At 31.9% G+C, this 15,007-nt stretch overlaps 1 protein-coding gene across 1 annotated transcript in view; it reads right to left on the bottom strand.

The window, feature by feature from the left end:
* The window catches only part of LOC107448718 (tryptophan 5-hydroxylase 1-like), a 64,699-nt gene that overhangs the window by 12,933 nt on the left and 36,759 nt on the right, over window positions 1-15,007 (bottom strand). Inside the window, exons 2-5 of the mRNA XM_043047641.2 lie at window positions 9,262-9,435; window positions 5,448-5,673; window positions 2,768-2,868; window positions 623-690 (exon numbers count right to left, since the gene is read on the bottom strand). Coding sequence (XP_042903575.1) covers window positions 623-690; window positions 2,768-2,868; window positions 5,448-5,673; window positions 9,262-9,435 — 569 coding nt within the window. The remainder of the gene's footprint in view (window positions 1-622; window positions 691-2,767; window positions 2,869-5,447; window positions 5,674-9,261; window positions 9,436-15,007) is intronic.

Here is a 15,007-nt window from a genome sequence, read left to right as displayed (position 1 = left end):
ATATATCTATATATATATTGCTTATAACTTGCAATAATCGAGATAATAAAAAAAAGACGATTAATTTTCCAGTTAATATGCGAATTAATATATAAAACGTTTAATTCTTATAAGCTACACCATATATTTCATTTCGTACTTTTTTATGCAGAACAATAGGAAAGTTGTCATTTATTTTCTAATTTTTTAAGGATTATTTTATTGTTGACTTTGCAATGTATTTTTCTGATTGTTAATACAATTTTTGCCCTTACATGTCTGGCAATTTTAACTCTTTTAATAACAGAATTTAGTTAATAGGGTTTAAAAAGTAGAAGGAAAAGTATTAAGCGTGTGTATATATATATAATATATATGTATATATATATATATCCATCCTTGTGTAGTTATAAGACATTTTATAAAGTATTTTGTATTTATATTTCGTAAGGGTTAAAATTATTTTTAATCAAACTTTAGAATTTATTAAAATATAAATTTCGCTTTAACTAAAGAGATCTTTGCAAGAAAAGGAATAATCCGTTCATTTACTTAAGATAGTAACGTAGTGAACATCATAGTAAACAACGTTTGAATGTTGGGCATATAGTTTATTTAAAAATAGATAATTAAGAGTACTTACTGTTTATAAGATAATGCCAGATCAGTGAAATATTTTCGTCTTTGTCGGTAAACATTATCTTTGAAGCCCTGAAATATAAGAAATTATTAAATTTGAAAGAATTTTTAAGTTGAGTATTCTTCAGTACATTTTACTACTTCCCAATAAGTAATTATACCCTACCCTAATGTTTTTTAAGATTAAGTGCCTATGTTTGCCCGATATACCCTACACTGATGTTTTTTAATATAAAGTGCCTCTACTCGGAATACCCTGCACTGTTGTTTTTTGGTGTCACTGCTTGTTACACTCTACCGTGCTACATTACAATTGCGCCATCTATTGATCCGTAAAGTAACTACACTGGTAGAATGCATATTGTGACAATACCTTACTTTGCTTCAGAGTTTAAAGAAAATTACGTGCGCATAATCGGAAGATAAATTAAAAATGCGTTTAGGCACAGCAAAAAAAAATTTAAACAAAAAAAATTCGATGGATAATTGCGCATAGAAAATAAATTTAATCGGACATCAGGGCTGTTTGCGCCCCGGCAACGTGGAAAAGTTGGTAGTGAAATCATTCCAAATTTAGCTTTTTTTTCGAGAGAGATATAAAGAACCCTGACTAACAAGCAAGACTCATTAAAAATTACGACGTACATACAAGACAGTTTCCCGCATTGGAAAATATTATCTTTTTGTAGCAATGCCGAAATATTTTATTTTTCCTGTTACACCAATCTGCATTCCAGTTACTTTAATGTCCAGTTACTTTAATAGCCGCACTTTAATGTTAAAATTTTCAAGATGGATAGGAAAAGGGCAGCAAAAGGTGCCCGGAAAAATGTTAATGATGGTGGTGGTAGAAAATAATTGTTGATAAGTCTAGTTAATTATTCCTAGAGAAAACAAGATTTCCAGGGTGCAAACAGACCTATAATAATTGTTTAATATAGGAAGTAATGAACAATTTTAAATTTTAGTTGCTTTTTTTTAAAAAAAAGTTCAAAACCTACAAATTTTTAACTATTATATTAAAAGTACTTTGTTGTAATAACAATCTCTGAGGCAGATTGAAAATTAAGAATTTTTTCAGTACTTTATTTATTCAAAGATCATAAAGCAACGAAAAATGTGGCTTTTATTTGCTTTATTTATAGTATAAGTTTATATTATATATAAGTTAAAAACATAGGGAAAACATGGAAAAAATTAAAGATTAATAAAAAGAGAAGAAAAAAATTAAATAAAATATTTAAAGAAATAAACAAAAATTAAAAATAATATTAAAAAGCCGGGAAAAAATGAAAAGATATAATCTCTTCATCAGCTCACACGATTATATCGGCAAAAAGGAGTGCTTTCTGATATTGTATCAATATAGCCGAATCAAATTATATCATTACATCAGTGTTAGGAGCACTTAAAAAAGAACACGTTAAGTAAAAAATATGTAACGTGAAAAACGGAAAATAAAATGCAAAGAAAAAACAGAACAAAATACATAACAATATCTGCAATCTACTTACAAGCACGGGAAACTGTCAAGAATTATTTAAAATAGATTATTGCCAGATTACAGATAAAAACAGAAGCGCAAATAGAGCTAAAAGCGTAAATAGAGGGATTTTTGTTTTATTTCATGTTCTTACTGCAGTACTGAAGCACGTTGGACTAATTAGTAATCAAGGATTGGCCCGAAAATGGATGTGCGCAAAGATGTAAACAAGTAATATTATACTGGATAATTTAAAGAAGTTTATAATTAATAAGGTTGATATTTAATTATACAATTTAAAAGAGAGAGAGAGAAGCATGATTTGCCCATTTTGCACAAATTTTTAGCCCCGGATTCGCCCGAGTTGGATTTGCACATGCTAAAAATATGAATTAACAAGAAAGTTTTTAGTAAATTTATAATAATAACATGCAATTAACTCAATGATTTTATATGAAATTTAATTACTTTAGTTGGGTATCCATTGTTTTTAATCAAAAATTTTGAAAGAGTTTGTCGAACTGTTTTTTTTTTTAATAAATAAACATTAGTAGATAAAATGTACGAATAGATAATTAGTAGATAAAATGTACGAATTGTTCTCTATATTGTACGCTGAGTAGGCGAGGGTTAAACGTAAACTCAGAAATGTAGTACTTGCATTACCGGATGATCAGCATCCAGTTCAGCTCCATACATCAGAACTCTATTTGCAGTTTTGTCCAAATCAGTTATCTTTCTTGGAAACCAAGGCATACCATCAAAAGCTGCAAAATAAAAACAAGTAATTGGGATTCTATTTTAACAGCATTCTATGAGAATAAAACAATACTAACTAATAATTCAAGAATGAAGCTCATCGAGCAAGGCCTGGAGCTCTCTGATATCCGTGGTAATCTTAATATCAGTGGTACCGAATTTGATTTTCTGTTTGTCACTATTATGCTTCTAGTTTTTTCGTTACTGCCTGCATAATAAACATTCTTTACTATCCGCTCAAAAACTCAAAATTCTTCTTCAACTATTGTTGCATTTTTCGTATTCATGTCAGATTTTTTTTTCTTCATCTGGCATGGTGATAAAAGTTTTAGGAAATCAATTTTTTTAATAAAAAAAAAAATTATAGCTTAACTTTAACATCGAGGAATAGTTTTCTAGAAGGAAAAAAAATCTTAAGAGTTGTCAGGTGTGCATTCAAGTAATGATATTGAAACTAATTGTAGTTTTTTTTATTCCAGTCGCACATCAAAATGCGCCTTTAAGAAAGTGGACACAGCTTGAAATGTATGTGTGAGAAAATGAACACAGCTCAAAATGTGCGTTTAAGAAATAGACACAGCTCGAAATGAGCGCCTAAGAAAATGGACACAGATTGAAATGCATGGGTGAGAAAATGGACACAACTTGATATGTGTATTTAAGAAATGGACACAGATCGAAACGCGTGTTTAAGATAATGGACATAGCTCGAAATATGTGTTTAAAAAATGGACACAACTCAAAATGCATGAGCGAGAAAAATGGACGCAACTCGAAATGCGAGTTTTAGAAAATGGATACAGCCTGAAATGCATGGGTGAGAAAATGGACACAGCTCAAAATGCATGTTTAAGAAGATGGGACATAGTATACGATTCCGTTTTTCCAACATCACTCATGAATATTACCTTTTTTAAGAATTAAATTTGTTATGTGGTGCAATTTATTTGCATAAGCAGATTGCGTTAATCAGGTTAATAGATTGCAAGCTTAATACATTAAAAAAAAATTTTAAGTCAATAGCTTTTTTTACTAGATTGTCACAGATGGCAATAAATTCATGTTGTAAGGATTCAAATTTGTAGCGAACCACTTTACTGATTAGAGTTGTGAATACGAAGAGATAGCCTGAAAATTTGCATTCGCAATATACCCAGAATCCGGGACTTTGCCCCGTAATGATTTTGCTCAATGTTTAGAAGGATAATTAAACGTAAGTACGAAATGCAGGGCTCGAAGAAAGTCAGAAATTTTACCCGTCCCCGAGGACGGCTTGTCCAACAATGTACCCGTCCTCCTATGAAACTAACCCGTAGCTTCTAAATAAATAAAAATATAATTCTCTCTTATTTATTACAAACATTTATATAGATTGCACAATGAATTACTAGTTACTAGGATTACAAATACTAGGTTACTAATAGTAAAACCTAGCATTTCTATTATAAAATAATTTAAATGACAAAGGTCAAGTTATTTGAAATGTCAATTTATCCGAGGGTACTTCGTTTTTAAATGAAGCAAATATGACGTTAGCTAGTTCCACAATCAAGTCAATGATTTACAGAGGTTTCTGCACAGAAATATGAAAGGGGTTTTCCATTTAGGTGGATGTTCATAATTGCGTTTAGCGCTTCTTGTTTAAGACCAGTACGTAATGCGTTTTTTTTTTGTAAGCTCATTGCTGAAAAGCCTCTTTCAACCACTGTAGTACTCCCAGACAGAGAAAACATCAATTCCAAAGAGCGCAGTATGTTGCTGTATTTCTAGATTAGAGAGTCATTTTAGAAGTGAGGCGCTAGACTCTTGTAAGATAACAAAAATAGAAAATCTATCACGAATATTAACGGGAAAATGGCCGTCCGCGCGGACGTCGGATTCGAGAAATTTGTTGTCCGCAGGGAATTTTTGACCGCCGAGGACGGGCGGACGGGTGGTTTTTCGAGCCCTTGCGAAATGTCTTGTTTAGTTGTTAAATGAGGGTTGAACATTGAAAAGGCTCCTTTTTAGCCATGTCCGTTTTCTTCTAAACGCATGTCCTCAATCTCAAATACACATTTTGAGCTGTGTTTATTGTCTCATATACGCATTTTTAGCTACATTCTATTCTCTTAACCCTTTCGGGACGGGCGAGTCATTAATGTATTCGTAAGGAATCAGTATGGTAAAAAATAAAAAGCGGTAGCTTAGGTTTGGGCATAGCTAATTTGCCAGATTTATTTTTGCTTTCACTTTAAATCTAACGCATCCAATCCATGTGTGATAAAAGTGTAACTATACAATTTTTAATTCGAACTAAGTAGTGGTGAATTAAATAAAGCAAACTATCATAACCCCGCCCACAAATAAACTGCTAAAGAACTACTTTGGTTACCAGTTTTATCTTTTTACCCTGATTGATACGGTTTCATGTTGGCACGTATTTGTGACAGTCGGCGCGAAAGGGTTAAATATGCAATTTGAGCTATGTCTTTTTTCTTAAACACACACTTTGAGTTGTGTCCATAATAAAAAGCTCATTGACGATATTCACTTGCTCAACTGCTGATATAAGGATGCAATTATATCAAGTTTTAGAAAAACTTACCTAATTCAAAACCAGGACTTGTGGGTGTAGGGGGTGGCATATCATTTAAGTCAACTTCTCCTTTTTCATACTGCTCCAGGGAGACACATTCTACCTCGTGCTCTAGATTGTGTACTAGATCTTTTATTTGAGAGGATTCGCACTGAACGTCAACAAATATCTCGTACTGCGAAGGTCTCTTGCGGGACTTCCTGGATTCAATGTGCACGACGTTCACGTTCTTTTCCTAGAAACACAATAAAAACATGGATGAATTTGCCAGTACAGAAATCAGTATAAATAAAAGCTCATACCCTCCAACATTTGAGGTTTGTGCAAATTAGTTTTTATAAAGGAAGAGAGCTAAGGCAGAAACCTTTAAAACAAAAAGAATTTTCAAAGAACTTTATCGAACCATCCATTAATTCTAATTATTGTCTACGTCAGCCGCCAAAGGCAGCTCAAACAAATTCATTGGTGGTTAGTCAATTAATATCTAAATTGTCACACAAAATTTACTTTGTTGGAAAAGGAGGTTGTTGACTGCAAATTCTTCGTGTCATGTTGGCGTCTTTAATGCTTGTAGATGGCACAGAAGACAGCGGTCGATAGAAAGAAGGATTGGATTATATTTGGCTGTTGTGACGATAAGTTCTTGTCGAAATATGGTGTTGAAGTTAGCAGTTTTGCAGTACATAGCTTTGCTGTTAAATTATGTATTCAGTTTTTCAATGCTTTCGAGACAACGTGAAGACGGAGTTGTCTTCATATCAACTTCGTTTCTCTAGTTTCAAATCTTTGTATATACTTTAGTTGGTCATGTTTCCCGTGCGCTAAGTTCTTTTTTGTTTTGTTTGGCGAGATATCACTTTAGTACATGATGACCATTAATCAGTCTAACTATTTATATATTTGTTTAAATTATTTGTATGTAATGGGGAACACATTTCTTTTAATTCTAATTTATTAAAATATTTTTACATAATCTTCACTACTACGAGAAGAAATATTTTTTAAAACTACAAAAATTCCGTAGTAGTTAGAGGTTATGCAAAAGCCAGAACACGATCCAGTTAATTTTTGATTAAAAAGTCACTGCTAGCCATGGTCCCAGAGAGAGAGAGAAAGCAGGTTGCAAAACCATTTCATACTTAACTTGTTTTCGGTACAAATAGTGAATCATGGCTTTCCCAAGATTTAGTAAAAGTAATAACGAATATATAATACTGTTTTCAATTTTGGGAAAATAGTTTTTATTAAGTCTTAGTAATCATTGTCATTTATTCCTTGCGAAACGAAGCTAGAAGTAAAATAGTTTTACTGCGATTTCCCCCTCCCCTTTTTCTAAGCCAACTGTCCTGACTAGTTGATTTTTATATATCCTACGCGGCTATATTTGTTTATATAAAAATATATCGAAATTTTTAATCGAAACATGAAAGTAAAGGAAGGTATGAACTCAAATTTTCTTTTAAAATTTTGCAAAAACATGTGTCAAAAATATAGCAGAAACATATCTTTTTGACTAATTACTATCTACTAACATGTTTAAAAAAATTTAAATAATTATATTTAAAAAGACACTTACATAGTTCAAGATTAAAGTTGGGCAAAAACCGTTTAAATTTCCTGTAGCTTCATGAAACATTTGTCACCACTTTTTAATTTCTCTCGGTTACGGTTACCCTCATTTAGGTCCCTGGTACATAACATCAGATTCGAATAACAGCTTCCCATTTGGTTATGAAAAATCTAATGATGGTACAAACTTCGATCATTTAATCTGTATATTTATTTCTCTTACATGGTACCAAAAACGCGGGAACTAAATTGGCAACATTATAGTCATGTTTAATAATTCATTTTGTTAGGTTGTCTTAAGTAATAATCTAACTAGTGTTAACCGATTACCCGCCAAATTCATTCATTCATTCATTATAATGTTATGATAAGGCCGGGATAGCCTGGTTGGTAGGGCACTGGGCCCATGTCCAAGAGGTTGTAGGTACGATCCCTGCCTGCCGAAGACTCCCCGTGTAGTAAATGGTGACTGATGCAAGTTAAATCTGTCGAGTCTCAAAGTCCTCCATGTTCCCATAACAAATCAATACCTCTGGGGGTACAGAATTGGAGATTGATCTTCTCTGATTCAGGTCAAAATTACGATCTGTGGATGAATGAATGGGTGTATGAATGGGTTATGCCTTATAAACGGGTGTGACGTATGGGTGTGGCAGAAGTCAAATTCTTGGTCATAGATGGCGCCACTGAAAATCAAGAACAATCGCATCCCCTCTGCCTAAAACAGCATACGTCAATAATGTTATGATAAGAGAAGCACCTTAATTTAATTTAGAAGCATATTTGCAACCAAATAAACTAAATGTATTCGTTCAACAGTTCCAACAATTCCAACTATTCGTTTAGTATATAGCCAACAATTTGACTATTGCCAACAATTCTTTTAAAATTGTAACAAGGACAAGATTTTAGAACCAAATATAGATTTTAACAATATTAAGCCTTTTTCTAGTTAGATGAAGTCTTTATTCAGAACTATTCAGTAATATTAAGTCCTTATCTTTTTGAAAAAGGGACACGTTCCAAAAATGGAACATTTATCTTTAGCCGGTTAAATAAATAGTTATACGTTAAGTATTTGAACAGATTAATTTCTTAAGGTTGTCTTAAGTCGCAATGTAAGTAATGTTAAATAATTGGATACTAGCACTTCAACAATAAGAAGAAGATCACAAATATCCACACATGTGACCTATGACGTCAGCGCCAACTGATAGTTTATAAGCAAAATGGGGTGTTAAAGTTGAGCTAAGTTTCTTCAAATAAGTTAGAATGTTAATTAACATGAAGGTACTTAAATACAGCGCCATATCGCAGATCGAATTTATTGAAACATAATTCTTTCTCGTCTACGTCTTTAAACTGGTTAGTTATATATTGAGTAATTATCTAGAATAATTTTGTATTTCTGTAGAAATAAAAACTTAGTTACGAAGTAATTATTTAGATTTATTTTTGATCCTTTCTAAAATGGCTCTAGAAATTTTAAACATAAACGGTACCCTGGTACTACATACTGTCATACCGATTATTGTTGTTGAAACTTGTTTTTTTAGATCATTATTCAATATATTATACGATACTCGAGTTATGACTCAAGAGGTGTGTGAGGAAGTAGTGCAGCAAGTAAAGAAGTATTGCGATTAGATTTTTATCTTATATCACGACAGAGATGGAAATAATTTTAACATTTCTACTTTTTTTGTCGTTTGCCTGTTTAGGCAGTGTAGGTGCGATTGTTCCTGTTTTTCAGTGATGCAATTTATGGCCAGGAATTCGACTTCTACCACGCCATTCACACAACCACAACCCGTTTATAGGGTGGGTCACATTCACACACATGCACACACAAAGGAGAAAGGACATAGAACACACACAGAGAGAGAAAGAAACATCCATGCCTTGCCCGGGATTCGAACCCAGGACCTTTCTGATGCAAGGACAGTTCCCTGTCCCCTACACAGGCCGGTCGGCAATATTTCTGCTGTCTGCTATGATAAAATATCCCGAACTCATACTTACGGTGGATATTTGATTTAATGGCTGCAAAAAATTTTAAATTATTACTGAAACTCAATACATATAGAACCTTGGCAATATCGTGCTCATCTCTTAAAAACCGCTAACATTTAAATTAAAGAATTTCCGCACTAGCAACAACTAGTATATTTGAGATCTTGATCATTTGATACATTTTTAACATTTTTAAGCAACAAACAACAATAAAACATACTTCAATATGAATGAAGCTTACCTGAAATACTCGTAAAGCTCGGATTAGACCACCCACTTGATTTCTCAAAGAAAAAATAACTGCAGCACCCTTGCTATCTTCATCTTCTTCCTGAAGTTTGTCTTTATTCTCACATTGCTCCGTCTTCACTTCCTCCTCAACTGTTTGCCTTTCAAACCGTTTGCAGATTTTCTTCTGGAAAAAAAAATTAAATTTACGAAGATATTCAGATAAAATTGTAGTAATATCCAGACAACTGAAGCAATAACTCTAAATAATAAAAGGTATGCAAAAAAGGTATTAAATTTTTTTTTACAGAAATTATATTTTTTGAAAACATATAAATAAAAGTACAAAATATGTGTATTGAATTTCAATATTGAAAATTAAACACATTTATTTTACTTCTCTTGATAATTCCTTAAAATTTGGTGAAGAATTGATAACAGCACTTCTCAGTAATTCTTTGAGATGCTGGCTAGTTAAAACTGATGGGTGCTTGGATTTCACGAATTTTAAAGTGGAATAAAGTGATTCACATTAGTACGTTGTTCCGAATATTGAAATAATTCGACAAGCAGCCTTTTTTAATTCAGAATACTTCGATTCTGGTACAAATTTCCAAAATTCTGTAATTATTGGTAGATTATGTTAATCGATCTGGAGTCGGTCAATTACGACACTGTTTATGTTCGTTCACGCAGTTTTCGATTAATCATATCATTCTTAACTAGGACGGAAAGGAAATTTGTTACAACGTTGCACTTAGTCTTCATATTTTTTGTCAGTAATTTAAAAGACATTTTGAAACACATACGGAACGATAATAATTTTTAAAAATATAATACCACAAAAATGAAAAGGGAACTCGGGTACCAAGGGCGCCGGCAGAATAATATAAAAGGGGTTGCAACCCTCAAACAAACTACCGCCCCCCAATTTTTTTAAAATACTTTTTTATAACATTTTGTTTTGTTATTCCATATACTTTCATCTGTTAATTTTTTTCAAGATAAATTTCCTCATTGTTAACAAGATATTTAAAAAACGTACAAATTTCTTGCACTTGCAAATTTTGCCACGAGAAACTGTATTGATGGCGCTGGCATTGAAACACAAATAACTACAAACTGTAGTTTCGTATACTAACGTGTTTGTGCACGCTTAACATTGGTATTTATTGTGTTGATGAAGTTTTACAGTTGTGAGATGTCAGTTTGTGTTATACATCTTTCCTAAACAAAATAAATAGTAGAAATTATAATATTATTTATATTTTATGAAATGAAATTTCAAAATATAGCTTAGATATCTGCCAAGTTTGTGCGTAAGAAATGAATAAAATATGACTCAGAATTCATTGAAAAAGTTATAAACAGATATATAGAACAGCAAACAGCAAACAAGAGCAAACAACAACAGCAAACAAGACGATTACAATTCTTGTTTGATTAAGCAATTTTTTAATTGTTATGTATCAATAATTACTTAATTATTTGTTTTTGAACAAAAGTATTCATAATAAAAAAATTTTATGACAAAATTGTTTTTCTGTATCTCTAATTGCTTAAAAAAAAGCCAGGGGGTGCAAGTGCACCCCCCTGCCGGCGCCCTTGTCTGGTACATTTATCGAGAGTCACAAATAATCCTTCAAGGAGCCGCAGGTCCTCCCCCCTTCCCTGACACTAGACAATATTCCTTTAGACAGGAGAATAATTTCAAGAGATGAGGTAAATTTTAGTCTGCTGAAAAATTCTGTTCTAAAGAGTACTCGCACATTTTGGAGTGATGGATAGGTCAGTTTATAAGACACTTGTTTATAGGGCGGCCTGACAGATATCGTATTTAGTTTTAAAAAAATTGCATTAATTTCATCCTTATCTTATAAAAAAAGTCTTTCACATTTTGAGAACATGTATTTCTTTAAAAAAAAAAGATAAAGAGTTGTACCTCAATTGTTTCATTCTTTGGAATGTTAAGACGCTCATGTCAACTGTGATACATGATTAACATATGTTTCTTAAAATCGATCTCAATTAATTATTTTTTGATGAGCTAAAAAAAGTTATTAAGACACTTTTTTTAAACTAAATGCGGTAGCTAAAATAGAAATTATCAACTTTGTTTGCATACAAATGATGACCACTTTTTTTAAAGCAGTTTTCTTGTCTGTAAGAAATGTTGCATTTGTCAGGAGGCGTAAAAGTTGGCGGCTATGGCAGCTAAAGTTTGTAGACGGTCTTCGGCTTTAAACAAAATAAAACTTCTATTTTCGAAATAGCTTTATAGGAAAGTATCCTTTTTTGGTATTATACATTACAAAATTTCAAAAATAGCATTGCTAACAGCAATATGGTTGGGGATCTTTGATAGTACAAGTTATATTTATTTTTGAAGAAGACAGCCAAACATCGCTTTTCAATTGTCCATCCAATTATTATAAGCATAACACAACAAATATTCTTTAACATGATGCTAGCCAGCAAAAGTTTCTACACAGGCTTCGACTTGAAACAAAATAAAATTTCGCTATCATTTTTTATGTTTTAAATTACAGAGTTTCAAAGCTCGCAGTGTAGCCTCCAATGTGGCTGGTAACCTTTGACAGCACAGGCTATATTTATTTTTGAAGTAGACAGACAAAGGTCTCTCATTAAATCGGACACTAGACTGGAAGAAAAGCCACACTAGTTTCCTTTGATAAGCTTCAGGCAGACATTAAAGTAGGTAGATAGTGGGGAAATTCTTCTCGAAACTGAACGTCCCATGAATAACAGAAGATAAAATTCATGAAGATGCCGTAAGGAAAGGAAAAGGATATTTCGATGATGCATCACCCATCGTTTATTCCATAAAAGCTTATTTTTAAGAATGAATTCAATTTAAAATAGAAGAGTCTATTGTTTAACCTTTAAAATTTTTCTGGCAGCTTCGATTTCTAAAAAAGAAAATATTTTACGGAAGACAACTATAAATTATTATGACATAAGTATTAAAATTATAGAAAGATTATAGTAGCATCGTTATACAACTGTAAATGGCAATGCATAGTATACCAACTGGTTTAGCACAATTCTTAAAAACTTAAAAAGTTGTAATAAAAATATGGCGAAAGCTTTTGTTTTAAGATTGTATGATCATAATATTTTAACTTTTTTGTTGCTTATATCGACATCTATTTATAATGTAATTTCATTATATCCAGAAAAGCGGCAGTAACTTTTTGATTAAGTGTAACAATTTTCATTTTATTTATAACTTCTAATTTAAAATAGTTATATTAACCAAAGTTGCCAACCCGGAAGTTCATGCTGTGGTGGTTCAGGGGATAGAGCGTTCGCCGCCCAATGAGGTGAACCGGGTTCGAATCCCAGAGATGGTTGGTCAATACGAATTCCGCATTTGGCTCGCACCGACCCCAGTGCTGAAGTAAAATATCCTCAGTGGTAGACGTATCACGGGTTAGAATACCCTGTCCGTCATGCTAACCATGGGAGGTTTTCGTGGTTTTCCTCTCCTTGTAACACAAATGTTGGTTGGTTCCATCAAAAAGTCCTCTATGAAGGGAAATTTCTCCCTATACTTGGTTCAAAAGTTCCCTTGTCTTCTGGATTGGGTTCAAAATTACAAGGTTACGGAGTTGAACATTGGTAGTCGTAAGCTCGAAATTGGGTCTTCTGTTAAGCGACGGTTATAAAATAAAACAAAATAAAACTAGGAAGTTCCAGATCTCCAGTGTTGATAGTCAGTGTATGGAAACGCTTGATTTATTAATTTCAGATGTAGAATTTTATTTCAAGATTGTAGTTGTAGAAGTTGAATAATTGAATCTACAGTTGAATCTGCTGTCATGATTGAGATATGACAGTTGAAAGCTATTATTTATTTTGATGGTTGTGATATGAGGCGTCGGAGATGAAGTAAGCGGCTATTGATCTGTATTTTGTGTCTTATTTTATAACTTTCAAAATTGAATATTTGGTTTAAATTAGCTTTATTATATTTTTTGGTCCTGTCAAATGTGATACGAGTATATTTTTACTAAAAAAAGTGCTGAAAGAATCCTTTAGAAAAAAGTGGTATGGAATTAGCTGTAAAACAAAGTTGATAATTTCTATTTTTAATGTGGCTACCACTCTAGTTTTAAAAAAAATTTTGCATGTGTATATTTTTCGGACAAAATATTACTACTTATATTATAAATATATTTATTGAACACGAATGTCCATATGTTATCAAATTAAATTTAAAAGATAATATAGTTGAGTTACCAGATTTTATCTTTATGAAAAAAAAGTATACGAGAGAGAACGCTAGTTGGGGCGAAACCAACATTGTTACATAATTCAAAATGTTTTATTCACTGTATATAATTTTCATGATGAATAGGGTAAGGGCCGCTGCGAGGCCTAGGCACCCAGTTTTGTTTAAATAAAGAAAGAAAGAAAGGGGCGAAACCAAAATAATTAAACTTAATTTACGTGATCTAAAACATTGCTTTTAGCATGCTTTCTATGATTCAATTCTAAATATTAAAAAAAATAAATAAATAAAAAATAGAAAAAAAAACAAAAACAATTGCTTAAAAAATACTAAGAAGCTCCGCTCACCAACCCCCGTGGTAGCTCAGCATTTTTTCCCCCCCTTAAACGTTGATAAAGAAAAGAGTGTTTTGTTTGTAAAATTCAAATAAATATACTATTCCGTAAGCGTATTTCATTAACATGTAAAACGTAATTGAATGAACGAATGCTTGGATTTGAAAAGTAATCAATGATACTTATAAAAATAATTAAGAATGTGCAACAGAATAAGAAGGAATACGGAATGTGCAACAGAATAAGAAGGAATGCGGAACGTGAGACAGAATAAGAAGGAATACGGAATGTGCGACAGAATAAGAAGGAATACGGAATGTGCAACAGAATAAAAAGGAATACGGAATGTGTGACAGAATATGCAGTAATAAATGAGAAGTAATTTTACTTGTGAACAATATACTATAACCATAACCTTATGTAATATAACAGTTCGCATTGGAAACAGTTTTTATCTCTCTTCAGTCTTAGTATTTTGAAAAATTTTGATACAAAAATTAAGATTTTTAAATGGCAGCATACAAATTCATTCTCTCTCTTATTTTTTTTGTTAATTCACTTTTTTTGTTAGTTTTTGCACCAATTTAAGCAATTTCAGTTTATAAAATGAAAATCATGTGCGAGATTAAATTTTTCCACAATATATAAATATTTATTATTTAAAGGGGGGAATGCAAAAAAAACTGCTTAAAATTGGAACAACTCTCGAAGAAATAGGAATTTCGATAAAACTTTCATTTCTATTAAAATAAAAAAAATGGTGCGCGGAGAAATAAAATATAACGCATAAAGCAAACGAAAAAGGGAGAAAAATCGCAAAGTACTTAAAATTGCAATAATTTTCGAACAAATTAAAAAAAAACAACAGTTAAATTCATAAACAAATATGACTCTTTCAGCATGACAAATTTTACCTCTGTGGTTGTATTTCATTGGCCTATTCCTCGACCCACTTGGAGCTTTTCGCAACAAGCTTAACAGTTAATGATTCTCGAACTAATTATTTAATTTTAATTTTTTTTTATTCCATCCTAATCCCTAGACATTTTTCCACACACCCCAGTAAAGTTTCCGAATCTTTTAGTTTATGTTTAGCAACCCAAAATGTAATGTTAAGTTTAATTCTCAAAACAATGGCAACGACTGCTCTTACTATATTTTAATATAGA

Source organism: Parasteatoda tepidariorum, chromosome 4 (genome assembly GCF_043381705.1).
Source record: "Parasteatoda tepidariorum isolate YZ-2023 chromosome 4, CAS_Ptep_4.0, whole genome shotgun sequence".
In the NCBI taxonomy this organism is placed as follows: domain Eukaryota; kingdom Metazoa; phylum Arthropoda; class Arachnida; order Araneae; family Theridiidae; genus Parasteatoda; species Parasteatoda tepidariorum.
The sequence above is the reverse complement of the archived record's forward strand: the minus strand, read 5'-3'. Positions and strand labels throughout refer to the sequence as shown.